Source organism: Oncorhynchus clarkii, chromosome 12 (genome assembly GCF_045791955.1).
Source record: "Oncorhynchus clarkii lewisi isolate Uvic-CL-2024 chromosome 12, UVic_Ocla_1.0, whole genome shotgun sequence".
In the NCBI taxonomy this organism is placed as follows: Eukaryota; Metazoa; Chordata; class Actinopteri; order Salmoniformes; family Salmonidae; genus Oncorhynchus; species Oncorhynchus clarkii.
The window spans coordinates 90610595-90638018 of record NC_092158.1 but is presented as its reverse complement, the minus strand read 5'-3'; the positions used below and the strand labels follow the sequence as shown (position 1 = coordinate 90638018).

At 41.1% G+C, this 27424-nt stretch overlaps 1 protein-coding gene across 2 annotated transcripts; it reads right to left on the bottom strand.

The window, feature by feature from the left end:
• Positions 1 to 637: 637 nt before the first annotated feature.
• LOC139421602 (NACHT, LRR and PYD domains-containing protein 12-like) lies at positions 638 to 24920 on the bottom strand. Of its 2 annotated transcripts, XM_071172658.1 has the most exons (12): positions 24767 to 24920; positions 24494 to 24657; positions 24313 to 24354; positions 21543 to 23370; positions 17729 to 17902; positions 16996 to 17172; positions 16644 to 16817; positions 15843 to 16016; positions 5777 to 5947; positions 5639 to 5688; positions 5424 to 5494; positions 638 to 765 (listed from the first exon to the last, which is right to left on the bottom strand). In XM_071172658.1, exons 1-12 carry the CDS (start codon positions 24910 to 24912, stop codon positions 763 to 765), a joined length of 3174 nt encoding a protein of 1057 aa, XP_071028759.1. In that variant the 5' UTR covers positions 24913 to 24920; the 3' UTR covers positions 638 to 762. The 2 variants fall into 2 exon arrangements, with proteins under 2 accessions (XP_071028759.1, XP_071028758.1); XM_071172657.1 differs by lacking the exon at positions 638 to 765 and having other exon boundaries at positions 4682 to 5494.
• Positions 24921 to 27424: the final 2504 nt, after the last annotated feature.

The window sequence follows — 27424 nt, the reverse complement described above, 5'->3', positions numbered from 1 at the left end:
GCCAGTGTTTCTCGACAGCATCTCCCACTTTGCGCGAGTTCAAAGTATATGTGGTGGTGAACAGTGTTCTTTAGCGCTAGTGACGAAGGCCTTCAGGCCGATACATAAAGCAGTGTGTGGGTTTCTTCAGTTGTTAGTTACCATGCATCTGCAACAAAGATAGCCCAGATGTGGTGGTGCCTTCTGAGTTGTGTTACAGACTCAATTTCAAATGGATTAAATCGATTTGTCACTGGCCTACACATGATACCCCATAATATCAAAGTGGAATAATATTTTTGGAAATATTTACAAATTAATTAACAGTAGAACCACTAAAGCAGTCATTGTGGCTGCTCGTAAATTGTATTTATTACTCTGCCATTTTTTGTCATGCTCCCTCCATCCTTGACTTTTCCTAAAAATACATCTATACAACACGCTGTGTTTTAACCGTAATATTACGAGCAGAACTGTAGTTATAGCCAGTTTTAGGAGGCTTGTCATTTGTCTGGATGGTTTTGCCCTCACCAGGCGACAAACAACACTGCCATAAATGCATGGAAGGAAGGGGTGTTTTTTTGTCACAATTTTGGACACATCTGTCAAGAATAAAAGCATTAAACAGGTTTTAAATTAGTGAATTTTATTGAATGTTCTCCCTTGATGTCATAACATGAAAATAATTGTCAGATTTTTGTCAACGATTTATTAACAGCTGGATGGGAGTGTTCCCCGATGTGTTCTGGATCTCTTCACACTGGGGACAGGTCACATGGACACTTACTGCAGGAAGAAGAGAGAGAGCGACATTATAAAATCCCTTTCTATGAGCTTATTACACATTCCCACAAATAATTATTAAACAAATCCAATTTCGATAAACTCATATCTATTGGGTGAAATACCACAGTGTGTCATCACAGCAGCAAGATTTGTGACATGTTGCCACAAGAAAAGGGCAACCAGTGAAGAACAAACACCATTGAAAATACAACTTATATTTATTTATTTTCCCTCTTGTACTTCAACAATTTGCACATCATTACAACACTGCATATAGACATGACATTTGAAATGTCTATTCTATTGGAACTTTGAATGTCTGTAATGTCTACTGTTCATTTGAATTGTTTAATCTATTTCACTTGCTTTGGCAATGTAAACATATATTTCCCATGCCCCTTGAATTGAGAAAGAGAGACCCTTAAATTGAAACGGTTTAACCACAACTTTTCTTCTACGTAAATACAGTGGAGAAATCCTGCACCGAGCCTTCACATGCTCATCCTCAGTCAGAAAGGAGGAAATAAAGATACAGTGGGGAGAACAAGTATTTGATACACTGCCGATTTTACAGGTTTTCCTACTTACAAAGCATGTAGAGGTCTGTCATTTTTATCATAGGTACACTTCAACTGTGAGAGATGGAATCTAAAACAAAATTCCAGAAAATCACATTATGATTTTTTTAAGCAATTAATTAGCATTTTATTGCATGACATAAGTATTTGATACATCAGAAAAGCAGAACTTAATATTTGGTACAGAAACCTTTGTTTGCAATTACAGAGATCATACGTTTCCTGTAGTTCTCGACCAGGTTTGCACACATTGCAGCAGGGATTTTGGCCCACTCCTCCATACAGACCTCCTCCAGATCCTTCAGGTTTCGGGGCTGTCGCTGGGCAATACGGACTTTCAGCTCCCTCCAAAGATTTTCTATTGGGTTCAGGTCTAGAGACTGGCTAGGCCACTCCAGGACCTTGAGATGCTTCTTACGGAGCCACTCCTTAGTTGCCCTGGCTGTGTGTTTTGGGTCGTTGTCATGCTGGAAGACCCAGCCACGACCCATCTTCAATGCTCTTACTGAGGGAAGGAGGTTGTTGGCCAAGATCTCGCGAGACATGGCCCCATCCATCCTCCCCTCAATACGGTGCAGTCGTCCTGTCCCCTTTGCAGAAAAGCATCCCCAAAGAATTATGTTTCCACCTCCATGCTTCACAGTTGGGATGGTGTTCTTGGGGTTGTACTCATCCTTCTTCTTCCTCCAAACACGGCGAGTGGAGTTTAGACCAAAAAGCTCTATTTTTGTCTCATCAGACCACTCCCATTCCTCCTCTGGATCATCCAGATGGTCATTGGCAAACTTCAGACGGGCCTGGACATGCGCTGGCTTGAGCAGGGGGACTGCCCGGCACCCTCCACAGCAACCCACCAAAGCCCCCACCATTTCTCCTTCACCCATATCCAGATAGCTGATGTTCTGAAAGAGCTGCAAAATCTGGACCCCTACAAATCAGCCTAAATGCATGCTATTCAACCGATCATTGCCCGCACCTGCCCGCCCATCCAGCATCATTACTCTGGACGGCTCAGACTTAGAATAGGTGGACAACTACAAATACCTAGGTGTCTGGCTAGACTGTAAACTCTCCTTCCAGACTCACATTAAGCATCTCCAATCCAAAGTTAAATCTAGAATTGGCTTCCTATTTCGCAACAAAGCTTCCTTCACTCATGCTGCCAAACATACCCTCGTAAAACTGACCATCCTACCGATCCTTGACTTCGGCGATGTCATCTATAAAATAGCCTCCAACACTTTACTCAGCAAACTGGATGTAGTCTATCACAGTGCCATCCATTTTGCCACCAAAGCCCCATACACTACTCACCACTGCGACCTATACGCTCTTGTTGGCTGGCCCTCGCTTCATACTCATCGCCAAACCCACTGGCTACAGGTTATCTACAGGTCTCTGCTAGGTAAAGCCCCGCCCTATCTCAGCTCGCTGGTCACCATAGCAGCACCCACTCGTAACACACGCTCCATCAGGTATATCTCACTGGTCACCCCGAAAGCCAATTCCTCCTTTGGTCGCCTTCCCTTCCAGTTCTCTGCTGCCACTGACTGGAACGAACTGCAAAAATCACTGAATCTGGAGATTCCCATCTCCCTCACTAGCTTTAAGAACCAGCTGTCAGAGCAGCTCACAGATCACTCTACCTGTACATAGCCCATCTGTAATAGCCCACCTCATCCCCATACTGTATTTATTTATTTAGCTCCTTTTGCACCACAGTATCTCTACTTGCACATCCATCTTCTGCACATCTACCATTCCAGTGTTTAATTGCCATATTGTAATTACTTCGCCACCATGGCCTATTTATTTCCTTAACTCCCTTATTTGACCTAATTTACACTCACTGTATATATACTTAGTTTTCTTTTTTTTCTACTGTATTATTGACTGTATGTGTTGTTCATTCCGTGTGTAACTGTGTTGTTGTATGTGTTGAATTGCTATGCTTTATCTTGGCCAGGTCGCAGTTGCAAATGAGAACTTGTTCTCAACTAGCCTACCTGGTTAAATAAAAGGTGTAGAAAGACCTGGATGATCAGGAGAAGCTGATGTCTCACTTTCGATGGTGAGAGGCAGAACCAACAGACTCCATATTCACCGGCTCCCCTCTCTCCCTCGGTCCCCTATCTCGTTCCCCACTACCCCTCTCTCCCTCGGCCCCCTCTTTTGCTCCCCACTACCCCACTCCCTCTCCCTCCTCCTCTTTCCCTCTCTTCCCCTCTGCTGGAAAGGATTTGTGTTGTCTTGAGTGTTTGTAAAAATGCTAAATGTTACACTTATTCTCTATTTTCTTGAAATATGAATCTAAATAAATGGCATCTTTTTTTGTAGATGTCTGTCTTCAGTCTAGAAGACCTCCATTGCATTGAACCAAAAGTAGTTGTGGTTTTGTACTATTTAGAAAAAACGTTGTGTAGTGCTCATTTTGTGATAACCGATGTGTTACTGTTGTCTGTGGTAAAGCAGCAGGTCATTTTCTTTTTTACTGTTCTTCACTTCTAACAGGTTACATTTCAGGCTCCTATGGGGCCAAACACAATCCAACACACAACCAAAACAAACAGAAAATGCATCTAGTGAGTTTGTAGAGTCACCAACTCTATGTAGTCATTGCGTGCAAGAAATATGGGACTAAATACTAAAGTTTTGACTACTTCAATACACTCTAAGTCAGTTTTTCCCAACTCCGGTCCTCGAGTACCTCCGGGGAAACAGTTGGGAAACACTGCTCTAAGTGAATTGGTCAGAATACTTAAGACTTCTACAAATGGGGGGACTAGATACATAACGTGCTTTCATTTCTAAACTGTGAACCAAATGTACAATTGTAGCTTTACTGTCAAAATACATGAGGACTGTATATGCATTTATATTCCCTCGACTCAGTCTCCCTGCTTCTGCTCCTAACCTGTCATATATATATATATATACATATACATAATCAATAGGAGCTAAGGTTGTGTGTTTATACCTCTGGTCCAGAAGGTTGTGTGTTTATACCTCTGTCTGGTCCAGAAGGTTGTGTGTTTATACCTCTATCTGGTCCAGAAGGTTGTGTTTATATACCTCTATCTGGTCCAGAAGGTTGTGTGTTTATACCTCTGGTCCAGAAGGTTGTGTGTTTATACCTCTGTCTGGTCCAGAAGGTTGTGTGTTTATACCTCTATCTGGTCCAGAAGGTTGTGTGTTTATCCACCAAATTCACTTCAATATTCACCACCAACATTGACCAATATCAGTCAATGCTAAAATTAAATGAGTGTCTAAACCAAAGCTTTATTTCTCTTGAGAAACTCTGGCCTACTGTACACAGACAGACGGGTGTGTTGTGGTTCCTGTTTGAAGCAACACATATTTAACAAACTAATATTTACAAAGTATTTGATCACACTTAACAACAAATTGTATCCTATTCAAAGTCAAAAGCATTTCACATAACTGCACTAACATTACAGAACATGGATGTACAGTCACATGAATATAATCTAATCATCTGATGTATTAATGTCCATATCTGAAGTCATGACCACTGTCAACCGCATCAAGTCACACGGTTGTGTGTGTGACTGTTGTCATGGAGACCCAGGTGTTCCTCCAGGACCGAGAAGGCTACTCTACCTGGCACAAGGACACTGAGCAAGGGTTACAGCTACCTAGTCCAAAAGCTGGATAGAGGGGCTCAGTGAATGTGGTGTGGAATGTGTACATATGGGTCAATGTTTCAGAGAAGACCGTGTAGAAGGACAGAGTGCCGGCTGGCCAGTCCAGATACACTCCTATTCTGTGCCTAGAGTGGTTCCTAAAGGGGGGGAATGTAATATCTGCGCCATTATGACAAAAATGTGTTTTGTACTCCATACACCAGGACTTGTCATTGTGTCCAATAACAACGTCATTGGAGATGCTGCCTTTTCTTTTGATTCCTTTGTACGTCACTCCGAGAACAACGTCATCAGTTGACTCCGTTTCCCAGTAATGGCGCTCAGTCAGAGCCTCTCTACAAAGAACCTGAAAAGCGTCATAAAATCTCTCTGGGTGATCAGGGTACGGCTGTTTCTTAATCTCATATCTCACCACTCTGTTTCCTTCAGACAGAGAAAGGTGTTTGTTTGCTGTGTTTGGGTCCAGTGTGAGATCACAGGCATCTGTAGACAAGAGGTGAGAGGAGAGGATCAGCTGGATTATATCAGGAGTGTATTGTTACCAGGGCTGTCAAACTGTTTTAAAACTATGTTTATGTGTAGTATAATACATTATTATGTAACATGTCAAGTATAATGTATTCTTACACTTCTTCAGCAGCTCCAGTTTCACCCAGCACTCATCGTTCTGGTCAATACTGTGCGAGAGGCAGGAGAACAGATAGTGTGAATATACTCAAAGGTCTTACTAGAGTATCTTGCATTATTTTCATCAACTGCACTTACTTGATGTTCAGTCTACAGGCTGGATCTTCCATAGTAGCAGAGAGCATCTTCACTCCTGAGTCTCCTGGGTAATTGTAGCTCAGGTTCAGCTCTCTCAGGTGGGAGGGGTTTGACGTTAGTGCTGAAGCCAGATAATCACAGCCTTCCTTTGTGACTCTACAGAACGGTAGCCTGCAAAGAGAGGTAATGACGATCCTTGGCACATAAATCCTGCTTTTATTACTCACAGCAGATTCAGACATGAGACCAAATTGCAAGGTTCAAGACAAGCCAACTTTATGATACACCTATCTGCCATAGGATTGCTTTCGAAATAGAAATAGACAATATTCATAAGATTACCTTTGCAAAGCACCTTTTCTCCTGTACTTTACTATCAGGGAAAAGTGTGAAACGATGTCTCAAAAGGATGGGGGGTATCGTTGGAAATTGTAGACATGGAACAAAAAGTTCGGACCCACGTGTTTATTTATCAAAGTTTGATATATCGATGGGGATTAAACATACTGACACGGAGACTACACGACAAGAGAAAACGGTCTACTTACAGTAACGTTAAGTGTTCCCCTTGGTGGGAGAGAGCATTGTTGATGTTTGATCAGATGATCATGTAGCCTAAACAAACTCGTCAGTCAGAAACGAAAGCTGACACGAAAAATCTAAATCAATCGTGCAATTTGTTATCGTTCTCCTATTGTCAACTACATATGCATTGGTTAATTCTAGAGCGATGTATATTGACGTTCACAACTGTTGGGTGCAATTTTTGGTACAAAACATTTCCGCCTTGTTGTTTAATCTTCTCCGTTTTAGACTGTTTTGTTCTGGAACCTATTAGACCGGATCCGATACCTCTCCTGAAAAATGATTTAAACTTTTTGCAATGTAAAAATTATAATAAAAGCAATCCAAGTTCTTTCGAGTTGCCTCTTCGTTACTTCTCCTGCCCCCCCACCCAACAAAAAGAACGTAATGTGAAAAAGTCGATTTTCAGCCCGGGCCTAATACTGTAAGAGTTCATTTGGGTTGGCACGGCCTGGGTTTATGGTTTGCGCAACATTGTAACCTATGTTTGAGACCAACGCATGGTCGTGGCTGTGTGAGAAGAGCGCCAGTATCTCTCACAGAACTAGAATGAGATTCACTTTCTATGTTCTCTCTGCTCTGATAGACATGAGCCTGCAACTCATCTCTCCAGCGTTGCACTTCGTTTATTTCCTTCGCTGCGCGAAGGGTTCTGAACGAACTGTAGCACCCCTGATAAATTGAAGTACATTTGACTGTTCAGAAATAAATTAAATCATTCAGAATAGTCTACTACACCATGAGAAGGCCTTCAATTTAGCGACAGAGGATCAATAGTTTTAAAAATATATATATATATATATATATATATATATATATATATATATATATATATATATATATATAGTTTCGTAGCTGAATCAGAATTAGTTGGGTAACATAGATAAATAAGATGTTTTACTGTTACATCATAATATGCTCATGTGAGATACTTGTCATTAGAATGTCTCTTTACTTTACTTTCGGCAGTTGCATTTTCCTTTCTTCTCTAGGGAAAAGTCACTTGGGGCCCAGAGAGGGGAGAGGTCAGGCTTGTCCTTTACATGTCTGGTTATATGCAGAATATCAGAATGGAACATTGTCTTCATATGTAAATGTATCTGTTAAACCATGAGAAGGGCTCCACAATGTCTGTACTCCAGTCACTCCCTCCTTTTCCCATTGGGGGGAGGAGTATAGCAGTGTCTGGAACCATTGTATTACCCCTCTGATGTTGCACTAATCTTGAGATAGTATACGACCTAGAAGTCACTCCCTTCAGCGAGCTTGTCCAGGGGTGGGGTGTATTTGAGATGGGAGTATCTATAATTGACAATTGATATATGCCATTGGATGAGGTAATGTTTTGGTACTATGAAGTACCAAGAACGAGATTAGAACCTCGTTTTAGAGAGCAAACTGAACGATAATTTATAGCTAATGCTTTCTGGCTATGGGATACTCCTCTCTCAAGTAAAAGGCCCTTTGTGAAGTTTCTGAGATCTGTGGTTCGTCATGTAAGTTGAGAGGGGTGTATCTTGGCTATAAAATATCTTTGTATTCTCTTATAGGCACTCTCAGAATTCATTTATAGACACTGAATTGATCTGAGAGTCAAAGGGCTATGGTGAAGCTCATTTGATTAAAGATTAAGTTTAAATATAACTCTGACTTGTGTGTGGTTTGTAAACTCTCCTCATTTAGTAATACAGACAATTACCATGACATTAGCCTAGCTGTGGATTGTAGCCAAATAACAAGAAATAGCCTACAGTCAGGAACGCGCGGCAAATCTGCCAGTGAAAAAACAGAATGCAGACAAAACAGGCCTTTCGCGATATTTCAAACACAAAAGAGAGAAAACAGGTTGGAAACCAAATGGCTCCTGCTGAAAAGAGAATACTCTAGACGTCCTGAGTGGCACAGCAGTCTAAGGCACTGCATCAAATCAAATTGTATGGTCACATACATGTTTTTAGCAGATGTTATTGTGGGTGTAACTAAATGCTTATCATCTCAGTGCTAGAGGCGTCACTACAGGCCCTGGTTCGATCCCGGGCTGTATCACAACTGGCCGTGATCGGGAGTCCCATAGGGTGGCGCATAAATGGCCCAGCATCGTCCAGGTTAGGGGAGGGTTAGGCCGGGCAGGCTGTCTTTGTAAATAAGAATTTGTTCTTAACTGACTTGCCTCATGAAATATATCAAATCAAATTTTATTTGTCACATACACATGGTTAGCAGATGTTAATGCGAGTGTAGCGAAATGCTTGTGCTTCTAGTTCCGACCATGCAGTAATATCTAACAAATTCACAACAGATACCTTGTTCACACAAATGTAAAGGAAGGAATAAGAATATGTACATATAAATATATGGATGAGAGAGATATATATATTTGGCACGAGCAAATCGCCATCACCAGCGAGTGAGTAGTGCATCATTGGGTGAAACTAGAAAACATGTTTAGGTCTATAATTTCCTCCTCATATTGTAGCCTACAATACGTGTCTCACACACCTAGGCTGTTGATGGACTCAAGACAAGGTCATTTTTATTTACATCAGATTGTCACCGAGGTAAGGTTGGTTTTATATTCGGACATTCAACAGACATTCGCAAAAAGCCATTTAAAAATGTAAAAATCAATAACTAATTCACTGTCTGTCACAGAATCATCAAACTAGATATGATTTGTTCTATAAATGTCTAACATACTTTTACAAGTTTTGTTTTGTGGAAAAATTCCAGTTTTGATTTGATAGAGGGCATGTAGTCCGTCTAGAGGGCGTGTGGTCAAAGTTCTAACTAGTCTGTTATATATATACCCTTTTAGAAGGGGCCTGGCATAAAATTCTGCATTTTCAGTCATATTAAATTAGATTACAGGAAAAAAACACGGGATGAAGGGGTCAGGCATGACTAACAAAGAAGACAGGTGGATGATCAAGAGGACCAAGACAACCAAGAGGATCAACATGGACATTCCACAGTGGAGATAAGGAAAACTAAGAGTGACCCATAACATACACTACCGTTCACAAGTTTGGATCAATTAGAAATGTTCCTGTTTTTGGAAGAATTTTTTTTTAAATTCTCCATGAAAATAAGCTCAAATTGATCAGAAATACAGTGTACATTGTTAATGTTGTATATGAATATTGTTGCTAGAAACGGCAGATTTCTTATGGAATATCTACATAGGCGCACAGATCCCCGTTATCAGCAACCATCACTCCTGTGTTCCAATTAGCTAATCCAAGTTTATCATTTTAAAAGGCTAATTGATCATTAGAAAACCCTTTTGTAATTATGTTAACACAGCTGAAAACTGTTGTTCTGAATAAAGAAGCAATTAAACTGGCCTTTAGATTAGTTGAGTATCTGGAGCATCAGCATTTGTGGGTTCGATTATAGGCTCAAAATGGCCAGAAACAAATAACTTTCTTCTGAAACTCATCAGTCTATTCTTGTTCCGAGAAATGATGGCTTATTCCATGCATGAAATTGCCAAGAAACTGAAGATCTCGTACAACGCTGTGTACTACTCACTTCATAGAACAGCGCAAACTGGCTCTAACCAGAATAGATAGAGGAGTGGGAGGCCCCGGTGCACAACTGAGCAAGAGGACAAGTACATTAGAGTGTCTAGTTTGAGAAACAGATGCCTCACAAGTCCTCAACTGGCAGCTTCATTAAATAGTACCCGCAAAAAACCAGTCTCAACGTGAACATGCTTGCTTGCTAACCCCGGTTTGCTAACTGCTAGCTTGCTAGCCCCAGTCTGCTAACTGCTAGCTTGCTAGCCCCAGTCTGCTAACTGCTAGCTTGTTAGCCCCGACCTACTAAATGCTAGCTTGTTAGCCCCCGACTGCTAACTGTCTGAATCGCCGTGTCCCCAGCCAGCCCAACCACTCACTGGATCCATATGATCACTCGTCCATTACTGTCCTGGTTAGTGATTACTGTCTTATTTCACTGTAGAGCCTCAAGCCCTGCTCAATATGCCTTAACCAACCATGTTGTTCCACCTCCTACATATGCGACGACATCACCTGGTTTAAACGTCTCTAGAGACTACATCTCTCTCATCATTACTCAATGCCTAGGTTTACCTCCAATTTATTCACATCTTACCTTACCTTTGTCTGTACACTATGTCTTGAATCTATGCTATCGTGCCCAGAAACCTGCTCCTTTTACTCTCTGTTCCGAATGTGCTAGATGGCCAGTTCGTATAGCCTTTAGCCGTACCCTTCTCCTACTTCTCCTCTGTTCCTCTAGTGATGTAGAGGTTGATCCAGGTCCTGCAGTGCCTAGCTCCACTCCCACACCTCCCACTGTTTTCAATCTGCATCTGTAATGGGTCTGCGATCAAACGACCACCCCTCATCACTGTCAAACGCTCCCTAAAACACTTCTGCGAGCAGGCCTTTCTAATTGACCTGGCCGGGGTATCCTGGAAAGACATTGACCTCATCCCGTCAGTAGAGGACGCCTGGTTATTCTTTAAAAGTGCCTTCCTCACCATCTTAAACAAGCATGCTCCATTCAAAAAATGTACAACCAGGAACAGATATAGTCCTTGGTTCACTCCAGACCTGTCTGCCCTTGGCCAGCACAAAAACATCCTGTGGCGTTCTGCATGAGCATCGAATAGCCCCCGTGATATGCAACTTTTCAGGGAAGTTAGGAACAAATATACATTGGCAGTTTGAAAAAGCTAGCCTTAGCTTTCCTAACAGAAATGTGCATCCTGTAGTACAAACTCAAAAACGTTCTGGGACACTGTAAAGTCCATGGAGAATTAGAGCACCTCCTCCCAGCTGCCCACTGCTCTGAGGCTAGGAAACACTGTTACCACCGATAAATCTACGATAATTGCGAATTTCATTAAGAATTTCTCTAAGGCTGGACATGCTTTCCACCTGGCTACCCCTACCCCAGTCAACTGCCCAGCACCCTCCACAGCAACCCGCCCAAGCCCCCACCATTTCTCCTTCACCCAAATCCAGATAGCTGATGTTCTGAAAGAGCTGCAAATCAGCCGGGCCAGACAATCTGGACCCTCTCTTTCTAAAATTATCTGCTGAAATTGTTGCAACCCCCATTACTAGCCTGTTCAACCTCTCTTTCGTATCGTCTGAGATTCCCAAAGATTGGAAAGCTGCTGCGGTCATCCCTCTCTTCAAAGGGGGAGACACTCTAGACCAAAACTGCTACAGACCTATATCTATCCTACCCTGTCTCCCTAAGGTCTTCGAAAGCCAAGTTAACAAACAGATTACCAACCATTTTGAATCGCACCGTACCTTCTCCGCTATGCAATCTGGTTTCAGAGCTGGTCATAGGTGCACCTCAGCCACGCTCAAGGTTCTAAACGATATCATAACCTCCATCGATAAGAGACATTACTGTGCAGCCGTATTCATCGACCTGGCCAAGGCTTTCGACTCTGTCAATCACCACATTCTTATTGGCAGACTCGACAGCCTTGGTTTCTCAAATGATTGTCTCGCCTGGTTTACCAACTACTTCTCTGATAAAGTTCAGTGTGTCAAATCAGAAGGCCTGTTGTCCGGACCTCTGGCAGTCTCTATGGGGGTGCCACAGGGTTCAATCCTCGGGCCGACTCTCTTCTCTGTATACATCAATGATGTTGCTCTTGCTGCTGGTGATTCTCTGGTGCACCTCTACACAGACGACACCATTCTGTATAGTTCTGGCCCCTCTTTGGACACTGTGTTAACTAACCTCCAGACGAGCTTCAATGCCACACAACTCTACTTCCGTGGCCTCCAACTGCTCTTAAACGCAGGGAAAACTAAATGCATGCTATTCAACCGATCCCTGCCCGCACGTCCAGCATCACTACTCTGGATGGCTCTGACTTAGAATACGTGGACAACTACAAATACCTAGGTGTCTGGTTAGACTGTAAACTCTCCTTCCAGACTCACATTAAGCATCTCCAATCCAAAATTAAATCTAGAATTGGCTTCCTATTTCGCAACAAAGCCTCCTTCACTCATGCTGCCAAACATACCCTCGTAAAACTGACCATCCTACCGATCCTTGACTTCTGCGATGTCATCTATAAAATAGCCTCCAACACTCTACTCAACAAACTGGATGCAGTCTATCACAGTGCCATCCGTTTTGTCACCAAAGCCCCATACACTACCCACCATTGCAACCTGTATGCTCTCGTTAGTTGGCCCTCGCTTCATACTCATCGCCAAACCCACTGGCTACAGGTTATCTACAAGTCTTCGCCACCATGGCCTATTTATTGCCTTACCTCCCTTATCTTACCTCATTTGCACTCACTGTACATATACATTTTGTTTTATTTTTTCTACTGTATTATTGACTGTGTTTTGTTTATTCCACGTGTAACTCTGTGTTGTTGTATGTGTCAAATTACTACGCTTTATCTTGGCCAAGTCGCAGTTGCAAATGAGAACTTGTTCTCAACTAGCCTACTTGGTTAAATAAAGGTGTTCTCAACTAGCCTACTTGGTTAAATAAAGGTGTTCTCAACTAGCCTACTTGGTTAAATAAAGGTGTTCTCAACTAGCCTACCTGGTTAAATAAAGGTGGGAAAAAAACAACATAAAAAAAACAGTGACGAGGTGACTCGGGATGCTGGCCTTCTAGGCAGAGTTGCAAAGAAAAAGACATCTCTGTCCAGTGTCTGTGTTCTTTTGCCCATCTCTTTACTTGTTATTGGCCAGTCTGAGATATGGCATTTTCTTTTTTCAGAAGAAAGTTATTTGTTTCTGGCCATTTTTAGCCTGCAATCGAACCCACAAATGCTGATGCTCCAGATACTCAACTAGTGTAAAGAAGGCCAGTTTTATTGCTTCTTTAATCAGAACAACAGTTTTCAGCAGTGCTAACAAATTGCAATAGGGTTTTCTAATGATCAATTAGCCTTTTAAAATGATAAACTTGGATTAGCTAACACAACGTGCCATTGGAACTCAGGAGTGATGGTTGCTGATAATGGGCCTCTGTACGCCTATGTAGATATTCCATAAGAAATCTGCCGTTTCTAGCTACAATATTCATATACAACATTAACAATGTACACTGTATTTCTGATCAATTTGATGTTATTTTCATGGACAAAACAATTGCTTTTCTTTCAAAAACATTTCAAAGTGACCCCAAACTTTTGAACGGTAGTGTACGTATATACTATATATATATATATATTAGCATGGGTATTGAAATATACTAGAGGGTGGATAACAATAAAAACACTAATATAAGAAGTGGACAGTACATGTTTTGTTTTTGGTCTGAATGTTTACATTATGATTTTTCTCTGAACTGTATGTGAACCCCTCTGCAATCTACTGGCACTAATCATTAAAACTAGGACTTCAACCAGGCTGTCCCTATGCTCTTTGCTCTCTTTCTCTCTTAAACTACTAGCACAAAGCCTCTGTGAAAATGTGGTTTTTCACAAAAGAGCATGAAAAAAATATAAACTGGCCCAGCTCTACATAATTCAGCAGGGATGTGTGCAACTACCACACATTATAGGTATTACCAAATACCTTTCAATTCACATTCCTTGCAGAAATAACTACTTGTAAACCTTTTAAAACATCCAGAAAGACAGTGGTCTTAGAAGGGCATTTATACTTTAAAATACATATTGTATGTGGATGACAAAATTCTGCAGTATTTTAATGTCCTTGTTTCATATTTTTTTCCTTACCTCCAACTCTATATATCCAAGTGACCCTATGAGGACCTTGGGGATCAGATTTATCATTATACCCATTGATCAAACGTATAACAGACAGACACTGCTCAAAAGGAGTTGTTTGTGATATCTACACTCAGTTGCCGCTTTATTAGGTTCATCACCCTATTCACGAAAATAAATTGCTCCTACATACACCAAGTCCAGTGGTCTTGGCTTCCTAGACACTAAAGCATGCAGAGAAGTATTCTGGTATTCTGTTTGAACTTTAGAATGTGCAAAATGACAGCAGTCTGTGATGGTCTTTTGTAACTCAGAAAAGTTCCAAAACTGTTTTTTTTTATTTTTATAATTCCAACACAGCTTGTATTGACTGTAAAAAAAACTCCATGTGGACATAAAAACATGAACACTCCATCTCATCACATTCCAGAATGTGTTCTGGGAATACCCGGGGTACTAAACATTTGGCTGTAAGTGTTGAACAGTTGAATCTCTTACCTCAGGAGATGGTACCATTCAGCTTGTCTGGGGATGACAAAGAAGGACTTCAACAAAGCCCAAATAGAAAATGATTGGAAGGGGGCTCTTTGCTGTTAAATTAGAGACATATAAATAACTGTTGTGCCTTTTAACTACTTTATAATGTGGAACTGTTGCACTAAAAATGCAAACATTGATTTGGCATACAATTTAAGATTGCAAACATTGTCTGACTTCATATAGAACAAATTGCACTTGAAATTAACATTTCTTTAAAGATATTGCAAATAAATGCATATTTTCACTTTTTTTCTGCAAAAATCACTGAATTAGTTATTGATTTCTTCATCTTTAAGGGCAATATTTGAGATTTTATGTATTTCTATCAAATCGAAACTGTAATTTCTACTTAAAACAAAAGTATGCTAGACATTTATAGAATAAATCATACCTAGTTTGATGATTATGACATAGTCAGTGAAAACGTTATTAATTTATACTGCTTTAAATGGCATTTGATATATTATGTATTTCTATCAAGCCAACTGGAATTTGTACTCAAAACAAAGGTTGTAAAAGTATGTTAGACATTTATAGAATAAATCATATCTAGTTTGATGATTATGTGACAAACAGTGAATTAGTTATTGATTTTTACATTTTTAAATGGCTTTTGGCGAATGTCTGTTGAAGGTCTGAATGTGTGAATATAAAACCAACTTTACCTCGGTCAGTTTGTCAGTGTCAAAGTAGCCTGCCATTTCGATCATTTGTGCGGTATAAAATAAAACGTTTCTGCCAAAGTCTCCAGTCATGTAAAATGACGTAGAATTGCATGAAATGCGTTTATAAAAGGCCCAAGTTTTACCCGACCAAAGGCTACTAAACATGTTTACAGCAGGGTTGAAATGTCAAGGCTTTGTTCCCTTTTTATCGGGAAATGCATTCACGTTAAACGCTGCATGTCAGCGGAATCGGAAATGACCTTCACATTTCTTTCAAGGAATCTGTAAGGCTTCAGTTTGAATAGAGCCCTAGATGACACCAACCATGGATAAGTAGCCTATTGTCGCATGTCTTTGGGTAAAAGCCATAGTAAAAGTTGACGGGAGATTGTGATGGGGCAGATAAAAATTCTCTTTGGGCCGATACCTTAGAAAGAGTTGGTTAGATGGAGAGAAATGACGTGCTAATTTATTCAATTAAGCTCATATGTATATGCAAATGAGTTGTTATTTTCAAATGTTATTATTCAATCAATATAATAACAAAACATAGAAAAGAGAGTAGCCTACCAACCTCAGAGTCTCCAGTTTACAGTGGGGATTCCCCAGTGCAGTAGACAGCAGCTTTACTCCTGAATCCTTCAGGTCATTGTTACTCAGATCCAGCTCTCTCAGGTGTGAGGGGATGGTCTGAAGAGCTGACGCCAGTGCTTCACAACTTTCGTTATTGAGATTACATTGATAGAGCCTAAATGAAAAGAAGAAACATATGAAGACAGAACCTCCCCAGTCCCTGCCAGCCACCATCACGATTGAAACTGTTTTACTCAGCGACCTGTTCAGTTGGATTTGGCCCAAACCTTTTATCCTGTGTCCCAGATCTGTTTTAGATCCATGCATCGTTTTCTCCTATATCAGCTGTTGAACTCTGTAGCTGTCTTAAAATCAACATTGGCCTCTTAATGACGTCCCTGTTAACCTGCTATGTTGACCTTGCTCCAAGGAATATGTACTTAGTGTCTTGGTATTTGGTATAACCTCCCCCTGATCACTGCCTGTCCACAATGTCCATGGGATGTTTTAGAAATACTCCATAATATTTCTTTAACATTGAAAGTGTGAGAGTTGATTGTGGAGATCAGTGAAAATAATCAGGCTATATTTTTTATTTATTTTATTTAACCTTTATTTAACTTGGCAAGTCAGTTAAGAACAAATTCTTATTTTCAATGACGGCCTAGGAACAGTGGGTTAACTGCCTGTTCAAGGGCAGAACGACAGATTTGTACCTTGTCAGCTCGGGGATTTGAACTTGCAACCTTTCGGTTACTAGTCCTTCAAGAAATACAAACCTGAGAACAAGAAACATACTGACCTCAATTTCTCCAGTTTACAGTGTGGACTTTTGAGTCCAGTGGAGAGCAGCTCCACTCTTAAATCGATCAGGTCACAGTGAACAATGTCCAGCTCTTTCAGATGAGAGGAATTTGAGCTGATAGCGGAGACTAGTACTTCACAGAAGTCGTCTGTTAGTGTATTTCGATTCAGCCTGTACACAAGATTTATTTCATTTTATTATAACATGCATTTTGTTTGTAATTCAAAGATCCCAACATGCTAAATCAAAACGCCTGCATTTATTTAGTAAATCAAACAACCCCTGACAAAGAAATGAATGACTTTGAATTCACAGTCCAAATCGATGAACTAACAGAAAAACTACTGACCTCAGTATCTCCAGTTTACAGTGTTGACTCCCTAGTCCAGTAGAGAGTACCTCAACTACAGAATCCCGCAGTGTGAAGTTACTCAAGCCCAGCTCTCTCAGGTTGCAGCTGAGAACTGTTTTTATAGAGGAGACCAAATTATCACGGCCCTTTTTTACGAGTCCATTCCCGCAGAGACTGCAATTGCAGATATAATGCATTTTAAGGCAGCTTGTTTCATCAACACATTGAGGCAGATTGTTTTGTGAGACATGCTGTTATATCTTGTGGACAGATGCACGTAACATAACTGGTATCGATGCCAGACTGGTGCGACGACTAATGAGAAAGTTTGTTTCGGTGTGGCATTAGCACATGGTTTGCAGTAATATATAATCTTGAACACACTAAAATCTTGCATAATTGCATCAGATGCTCGATTAATGCTGCATTCACATGATAGTCAGAAGAAGGAAACTATTACATTTCCGACTTGCTAACTAATTGAACGCGGCACGCGTAAAACTACAACCAGTTAGCAAGTCAAAGATTTCAGAGTTTCCTAGTTGCGACTAGCACGTGAACACGGCATAAGTCAATTTGAGGCAAATGTTTGCCTAAATGGTCATTGTAGTGACAAAGAAAATATTAACACATACAAGAAAGAAAATGTTACCTCATCATTCAATGGCACTTGCTGACATAAAATGTATTTTTCTATTTTAAAAAATCAAATAAAAATCTCTTCAATTACCTCAGTGCTTCCAGTTTACAGTCTTGGCTAGACAGTCCAGTACAGAGCACATCCACTTCTGAATCCATCAAGATTAAATCTATCAGGTGCAGTTCTCTCAATGGTGAGTTTGGTAACTGGAGAGCTGAGGCCAACGCTGCACAGTACCATCTATCCAGATAAACGCCTTCAATTCTGCAGAAACAGAGGAAAATTACATTTAGTCTACATTTGAGTCATTTAGCAGACTTACAAGAGTGAATAGGGTTAAGGGCCTTGCTTTTCACCTAGTCAACTCAGGGATTCGAACCAGCAACCTTGCGGTTCCTGGCCCATCGGTCTTAACTGCTAGACTACCTGCTGCCCTAATTATTCCTGTGAGGATTTGGATCTGCACAGTTCTCCATAATTTCTGTTTGCACACAGGCCCCGATTCTGACCTTAAGCGCTTAAATGGAATGTAATTCCCTTTTTATGTGATTCTCTCTGAGTATTTTTGACCTTGAATACTTTTCACCCACTAATAATTTGAGGTGGAGCTTGAATGAATGAAGGTGTGGTGGAGGCGTGTCTACAGACTGACCCTATTCTGACCTTGAGGCATGTCTACAGACTGACCCTATTCTGACCTTGACTTCTGACCCTATTCTCACCTTTACGCGTGAGGAAACCATGAAGAAGGTCAAGCGAACCTGACGGTTCAAGGTGGAATTTTTGTATTTTATTTAACCTTTATTTAACTAGGCAAGTCAGTTAAAACTTCTTATGGCCTCAGGGGCAGTATTGAGTAGCTTGGATGAAAGGTGCCCAGAGGTGCCCAGGGTAAACGGCCTGCTCCTCAGTCCCAGTTGCTAATATATGCATATTATTATTAGTATTGGATAGAAAACACTCTGAAGTTTCTAAAACTGTTTGAATGATGTCTGTGAGTATAACATAACTCATATGGCATGCAAAAATCTGAGAAGAAATCCAAACAGGAAGTGGGAAATCTGAGGTTGGTCAATTTTCAACCCAGCCCCTATTGAATACACAGTGGGATATTGGTTATGATCCACTTCCTAAGGCTTCCACTAGAGGTCAACCGTCTCTAGAATGAGGCTTCTACTGTGATGTGGGGCCGGATGGGAGCTCTTTGAGTCAGTGGTCTGGCAGAGAGCCAGGTCCTGGTCACGCGCATTTCACATGATAGCGACCTGCGTTCCATGGCTTTTCTACAGACATAGGAATTCTCCGGTTGGAACGTTATTGAAGATTTATGATAAAAACATCCTAAAGATTGATTCTATACTTAGTTTGAAATGTTTCTACGACCTGTAATATAACTTTTGGAAGTTTTTGTCCGACGTTATGCTGGACCTGCACGAGTGTTTGGATTTGTGTACCTAATGCCCTAACAAAAGTAGCTACTTGGACATAAATAATGGACATTATCGAACAAATCAAACATTTATTGTGGAACTAGGATTCCTGGGAGTGCATTCTGATGAAGACCATCAAAGGTAAGGGAATATTTACAATGTTATTTCTGATTTCTGTTGACTCCAACATGGCAGATAATTTCTTTTTCTTTTTCTGAGCGCCTTCTCAGATTATTGCATGGTTTGTCTTTTCCGTAAAGCTTTTTTGAAATCGGACACAGCGGTTGCATTAAGGAGAGGTTAAGGAGAGGTTAAGGAGATATTTCCATGTCTAACAATTGTATTTTCATTGACATTTACAATGAGTATTTCTGTAAAATGATGTGGCTCTCTGCAATATCACCGGATGTTTTTGGAACAAGTGAAAGTAACGCGCCAATGTATACTGAGATTTAAAAAAATATAAATATGAACTTTATCAAACAAAACATACATGTATTGTGGAACATGAAGTCCTATGAGTGTCTGATGATCTTCATCAGATAAGGTTAGTGATTCATTTTATCTCTATTTGTGCTTTTTGTGACTCCTCTCTTTGGCTGGAAAAATGGTTGTGTTTTTCTGTGAGTTGGTGGTGACCTAACATAATCGTCTGTGGTGCTTTCGCTGTAAAGCCTATTTGAAATCGGACACTGTGGTGGGATTAACAACAAGATTACCTTTAAAACGGTATAAAATACATGTAATTATGAGATTTCTGTTGTTTTGAATTTGGCGCCCTGCACTTTCACTGGCAGTTGTCATATCGATCCCATTAACGGGATTGCAGCCATAAGAAGTTTTTAAGAACAAATTCTTATTTACAATAACAGCCTAGGAACAGTGAGTTAACTACCTTGTTCAGGGGTAGAACAACATATTTTTACCCTGTCAGCTCAAAGATTTGATCAAACAACCTTTCGTTTACTGGCCCAACGCTCTAACCACTAGGCTACCTGCCGCCCCGAAAGTTCAGTGTTTGAAAAAGCATCTACTTTATTTTTTTCCGATAGAAATAAAAGCATTTTCCATGCACTGTAATTTATAAATTGACAAGTGCTAGGTAAATGAGTAATCCATTTGGAGAAAGGGATTGTAAATACACAGTAATTGTTTTAAGATTTTTCTTTATCATCCCTGGAGAGTGCCAAACATTCAACTTGAGGCCCCCATAGTGCCAAACATTCAACTTGAGGCCCCCAGAGTGCCAAACATTCAACTTGAGGCCCCCAGAGTGCCAAACATTCAACTTGAGGCCCCCAGAGTGCCAAACATTCAACTTGAGGCCCCCAGAGTGCCAAACATTCAACTTGAGGCCCCCAGAGTGCTAAACATTCAGGCCAAAAAAGCCTGACGTTAGAACGTCTGCACCATTAAAGCTGGAGTCCGTTCTTGGTGAAACTGCCACGTGCTTCTGGGATATTACAACAACAAAGAAGTTACTTCAAACAACGAACACTTTTGTTCCCCCCAACATCATTGCCGGTGCAGAACACTCTGCCGGACACTCCTCTCCTCCGTTTCTTAAACAAAACAAAAACACTGATAAAGGTATTGGGGTGAACAGTGGCGCTGTGCGGATTCCAGCTTTAAAGGGGAAATCCAGTAGAAATGGACAGTTTTCAGTTGAGAAATTATATTCTAGGGTTGGATTTTTTTTTTTACTGTTAAAGTAGCAGCCATATCAGCCAGGGAAACTAATTGTTCTCACTTTATGATTGAACATTCAGGTTTTTCTCCCTGACTGTGGCGCTATTTACCTAAATTATTAGGATTTTCTAGTGATCACAACAAAACGACTTATTGCGCTCAAATAGAGTAGCCTACCTCTCCTCTTATAGTTGGGCGTGCGAGATCAAGTGGGCCGAGTATACTCTGGGGTCCCATGTGCCCGTCATCTCACACCTGTGTCTGAATTTTATACAAATTATTAAAAGGAATAATTTTGACAGTAACCCTCCTTTTTAATTTCCACATGTAGCAAGCGTGGTGTCCAATCTACATGGGTGGTAGGTGAATCAGACAATATCGTTTTCATGCATCTAATTGCTGCCTGCCTCTGCTTCCCCAGTTAATTGGCTATCAAGTTTTTTTTTTAAGTGAGTGAATCAGGTCGGACTCGGTTGGAGAGTGAGTGTGTTGTTCAAAATGGATAAACAAAAGGTAAGACCAAGTTGTGCACAAAAACACAGCACAAAAGCTCTGATCACGGTCGTGCCATATTACCGAAGATAACCACATCATGCGGGAGGGTCCCCCAAATGCCGACTTTATGGGGGTCCGGAGAAACTCAGCTACACCAGTGTATATGTTCCATACTAACAGCCATCCAAATATTGCATTTCAGGTCAAAGAGGTAATGGGTAATGAAAACAATAACAATTCAGTATATTCATTGTTATTTGGTATGTGTGAATGTTGACGATCTTTCTTACATTGCCTTTCTGCAGTTCCTCACAGCTGGAAGAAGTCTGAAAAAACCCTTTTGGGAGGTTTTATATTTCTTCAGGACAAACTCATCCAACACCTTCTCTGACATCAGAAGTACATAGGCCAGTACTGAGCAATGAGCGGGTGAGAGCTCTCTGTCTGCTTCCTTTTCTGACAGATATCTCTGAATGTCTTCATGTAGGGAATGGTCTTTAACTTCTTCAGTCAAAGAGAAGAGATTGAGGCACCTCTCAGGGGAGACATCAATTAGATCCATCTCCTTGAGTATTATCTTCATTTCTTTAACAATCTCTGAACTGTTCTCTGTCTTTGGCAGCAGGCCTTGTAGAAGGCACTGAACGGATTCCATAGACATTCCAAGAAGGAAGCGGAGGAACATGTCCATCTCTCCATTCTCTCTGGACACAGAATTGTACATGGTAATCTCCATTAACTCATCCAAGGGAAGGTCTACAGGCTCGTTCTCCAAGATAGCTTTGAGATATGGTTCTGAACCTTCCATCAGGAAAGACTTGAGGCTCGATGACGTCTTGAGGCTCTTGGTTGTGAAACAGTGGAAAACAAAGAGGGCAGCAATAAACTCCTGAATGGTCAGATGCATGAAGCAATACACCTTCTTTTTGTACACCTTCTCTTCTTTAAAGATTTCTGTGCACAACGCAGAGTAGACTGCAACTTCACTGATGTCAATGCCATATTCATTCAGGTCTTCCTCATAGAACATGAGATTGCGTTTCTCCAGGTGTTCAAACGCTAGCTTCCCCAGCTTCAGAAGGAAGTCTTTATTTGATTCCCAGATCTTCTGTTTATCCCTCTCATGCCCAGGATCCTTTTGTGCCAGCTGTATTTGAATGAGCAGGAAGTGAGTGTACATCTCAGTCAGAGTTGTAGGGATTTCTCCATTCACATTTTCTCTCAACAGTTCCTCAAGAACCTTAGCGGAAATCCAACAGAAGACTGGTATGTGGCACATGATTTGGAAAGTTCTCGATGTTGTAATGTGTGCGATGATTCTTCTGGCAACTTCCCCATTCTTGACCCTCTTTTTGAAGTACTCCTCTTTCTGTCGCTCATCGAACCCTCTTACTTCTGTCACCAGGTTGATGTATCTACGGGGAATCTGATTGGCTGCTGCAGGTCTAGAGGTTATCCAGATCAGAGCTTTGGGAAGCAGCTTCTCCTCGATGAGGTTTGTCACCAGTACATCTACATTGTGACCTGTCTTTGTAACATCAGTCACCCTCTTGGTATTGAACTTTAGTGGATGTCGCTTTTCATCCAGACCATCAAAGATGAACAGAACTTTGCTGGTAGCATATATCTTTGCATCTTTTATCTCTGTAAGTTCAGGGTGGAAGTCATTTATAAGTCCATGAAGACTTAACTCATCATCTTTGATCGAATGCAGCTCTCTGAAAGGGAGGACAAAGATGAAATCCAAATCCTGATTGGCTTTTCCTTCGACCCAGTCAAGGACGAACTTCTGCACGGAGACTGTTTTTCCAATGCCAGCAATGCCCTTTGTCAGCACAGTTTTAATGGGTCTCTTCTCTTCTTCCTCTTGTCCAGCTAAGGGTTTGAATATGTCATTAGAGTTGATTGGAGTGTCCGACGATGTTTCTCTTCTGGATGTGTATTCAATCTGCCAAACCTCATGTTCTTTATTAACTCCTTCATTCTCTCCCAGCGTGATATAGAGCTGTGTGTAGATGCTGTTCAGGGGAGTTTCTTCCTCTGCAGTGCCTTCAAACACAAACCTAAACTTCTTCTTCAGACTGGCTTTATGTTCCTCTTTAACTCTCTGTATGAGTTCTGTAAGGACAGAGTCAGAATAAAACAGCTTCGTTATTAGAGCATAAGATGAAGAAGAAGTCTTATCCACCTTTCACTCATACGGTTGAGACTGTCTACTAATAAACCACTATAAGGTCTAGTGAGGTGCTGTGGGGGTTTCATGAGACTGTCTACTAATAAACCACTATAAGGTCTAGTGAGGTGCTGTGGGGTTTTCATGAGACTGTCTACTAATAAACCACTATAAGGTCTAGTGAGGTGCTGTGGGGTTTTCATGAGACTGTCTACTAATAAACCACTATAAGGTCTAGTGAGGTGCTGTGGGGTTTTCATGAGACTGTCTACTAATAAACCACTATAAGGTCTAGTGAGGTGCTGTGGGGTTTTCATAGTTTTTTTCTTAATTTGTCAGAAGTCAACTAATTATTCACCATTCCTCATCCTACTCCTTTATCAGTAGTCATCTTATTTAACTCATTCCATTCCTCATCCTACTCCTTTATCAGTAGTCATCTTATTCACCATTCCTCATCCTACTCCTTTATCAGTAGTCATCTTATTCAACTCATTCCTCATCCTACTCCTTTTGAGTCCACACTTACTTATACTGTATCTATGGTAACATCTCCTATGAATACCCTCTTCATAATGCATTATATGTGCATGCATATGCACAATACACAATGCAATATAACCTATTAGCTCCTATGTCATACATCATAATATGTGCTTATAATTAAAGATGTATTTAGTCTTCTTTGTCTTTATCTTCATATTGTGGTGGTAGTGGATGGCAGTGTGTGTTCCTCGACACGCTTTGGGTCTCTCTGCACTCTGGGGACAGGTAGAATAGATCACCATGCAACTCACTGCAGAAAGAGAGAGAGGGTTCAACCACAAAACTTTTATTTTAAACACACACACACACACTCTCTAAAGTAAAATGTTTGACACCTTACCTTTTTTGTGTGTCACTGCATTGTGCAACCTGGGAGGAGTCATCTAGAATTTGAACAAAAAAGGAAAATATATGATATTCTCCTACAGTTCTGAAGGTGACTTGATTGAATACAGTATGAATTTAATGTGCAGGTGGATACTTTTTCCTCACAGTTATGTAAAGAAAGAGTTATGTTTTTACCGTTGTTCTGAATGACGTTCTGAGTGATGTTCTGAGTGATGTTGATGCTACCTCCTACTTCATTATTACTGATCACTGGGGCACATAGATTGCTTCCACCCTCAGCTGTGAGGGAAAACTGGGGATTGAATGCTGGTGAGAACGGGGATTGTAGGCTAGGAAGACTAGGAGAGACAAAGAGATAAATAGAGGTAACACTGGCCCCTGTGTCCTCACCCTTGTTCTACAACACAAGGCAAAACCGACAAACCATTTCAGGGAAATTGGTCTCACCTTTGTTGACAGGGCGTTTCTCCACCAATGAGACTGTTGCCCTCTGCGATCCTCCCTTCAGTGTACCCCGTTTTTCTTCTTTGATTTTTGGAGAAAGTGGTTGTGTCCCCATCTTCTCTCCTCCCTTTGGAGCAATTGCTCCCCATCTCTTTCTCTCAAATCTCAATCTATGGAACATGAGTGAACTCATGAAAACATTTTGTTGTATTCTTCAGAAAATGTGTTCTAAACCCTACCAAATTAAAGACAATAGCTGTTGCCTAGAAAACAGTTACAAATATATTTGACTCTTATGTATTGCAAATCCATTCGAGTTTGATAAATTGTCGAGAACACTTAAACCTTCTGTTCCACCATATCAGTAGCATCTGATTTAAAGGGGAATGGAAACAGTTTAGGAAGTAGATCTAAGCACTAAACATGTTAATTTAACATAAAAACATCTATATTTTTTGTATTTTGATCGCCGACAAGGTTTATTTGAGCAATGGTCAGCGCCATTTTAAATTGCCATAGCAAATTGTCTGTGGTATTGAGCTTTCACACGGAGAGTGAATTGAAGAGAGTGAGGTCAGGTGCGGACAACGAGGATGGCATCAACAAGTAGTCATTCAAACATGAACTGTATAGCGCCAGGCTATAGGAATTGGCTCCAAAAGAATCCCTTGGTAAACTACCATCGGCTGCCCAAGGACCCACAACTTTTGAAGAAGTGGCTCCATGTCCCGAAGAGGAAGGACATGCCAGCTTGAGCTTGTAGGATGTGCAGACAGCACTTCGCGGAGGCAGACTTCGCGATGGGCACTTTCGATGCGGCAACTGACATCACCGATTGAAACGCTATTAGCGCGCACCACCGCTAACTAGCTAGCCATTTCACTCACCCCCCTTTTGACCTCCTCCTTTTCCGCAGCAACCAGTGATCCGGGTCACGGAACCAATGTAACAGTATAACTTTACTCCGTCCCCTCGCCCATACCCGGGCTCGAACCAGGGACCCTCTGCACACATCAACAACTGACACCCACGAAGCATCATTACCCATCGCTCCACAAAAGCCGCGGCCCTTGCAGAGCAAGGGAAACCACTACTTCAAGGTCTCAAAGCGAGTGACGTCACCGATTGAAACGCTATTAGAGCGCACCACCGCTAACTAGCTAGCCATTTCACATCCGTTACATATAGTTGAATGTAACTACCTAATTGCATCTGAAGTGTTTTGTGTAACACCCCCCAGCAAATAACGTCAGCAAGCAACTCAACTGCAACTAAAGTTGCAACAGTTTCTGTGTACTCCTGTTATTAGGTAATGTCAGATAGCTTCCACCTGTCAGATAGTTAAGTAACGTTAATGTAATATATTTTTGTTGACAGATTTTTGTTGTAATGTTTTGTTAGCTCCACCTCATTTAGCTAGACTGAAGTTGACATAGCTAATGTTTGATGAAAAATACATTTCCCTGTATTTTCTGTCTGTCTGTCGAAAAAGCATACAAGACAGGTAGCTTGTTGATACCAACTGAAGTTGGGGTTCAGTTGTCTGAACAAAACGTTTGTTTACAGGATGACGTCTTCATTCCCGAACATGTTTTCATCCTGGAGGAGACTGCAGGAGGCAGAGGAGGTACATGCAAATCTCTAAGGCTATTGTTTATTTCAAGTTTATGTAGTGATTTTTGAATATACAGTTGAAGTCGGAAGTTTACATACACTTAGGTTGGAGTCATTAAAACTCGTTTTTAAACCACTCCACAAATGCCTTGTTAACGAACTATAGTTTTTGCAAGTTGGTTAGGACATCTACTTTGTCCATGACACAAGTATTTTTCCAACAATAGTTTACAGACATATTATTTCACTTATAATTCACTGTTTCACAATTCCAGTGGGTCAGAAGTTTACATACACTAAGTTGACTGTGCCTTTAAACAGCTTGACCTCCACAAGTCTGGTTCATTCTTGGGAGCAATTTGGTACCACGTTCAGCTGAACAAACAATACTACGCAAGCATAAACACCATGGGACTGCGCAGCTATCATACCGCTCAGGAAGGAGACGCGTTCTGTCTCCTAGAGATGAACGTACTTGGGGGCGGAGCTAGCATGTTGGAGTGAACGGCTGTGCGTGAGAGGCTCCTGCAACTTTTTTGCGAAATAATCTAATTTAACCTACTTTATGGCACTTTTTACAACAAACGTTTCTTTCTAATACAAGATTGTAACTTTTTATATGAAAATGCCGAGTAATAAGCGACCAAAGGACAATAAATCCACAGCGGAGGCCTACTCCCCACTAAACAACGAGACAGACATGGCGGGAGGCACCTGCAACAACGTGACACTTACAGAACTTACCCGGGCTTTGGGGGAGCTACGTGTTGCTATAGCTGAGGATCTTAAGACCACTATTGCTGAACTGGACACCAAAATCGAGAGCATCATTCGAACGGTCGCTTCGCATGGCCAGAGTATTGTGGACCTTGAGAAAGCTTCTGAATTCAACGCTGGTAGGATCGACGAGTTAGAGAAGCTATGCACGTCATTGCAGGATACTGTGCAGAGGCTTTCTGTGAAAGTGGTGGACCTGGAGGGCCGATCCAGACGTAATAACCTTCGCGTTGTTGGTCTGGCAGAGGGGGTAGAGGCGGGCTCTCGCCC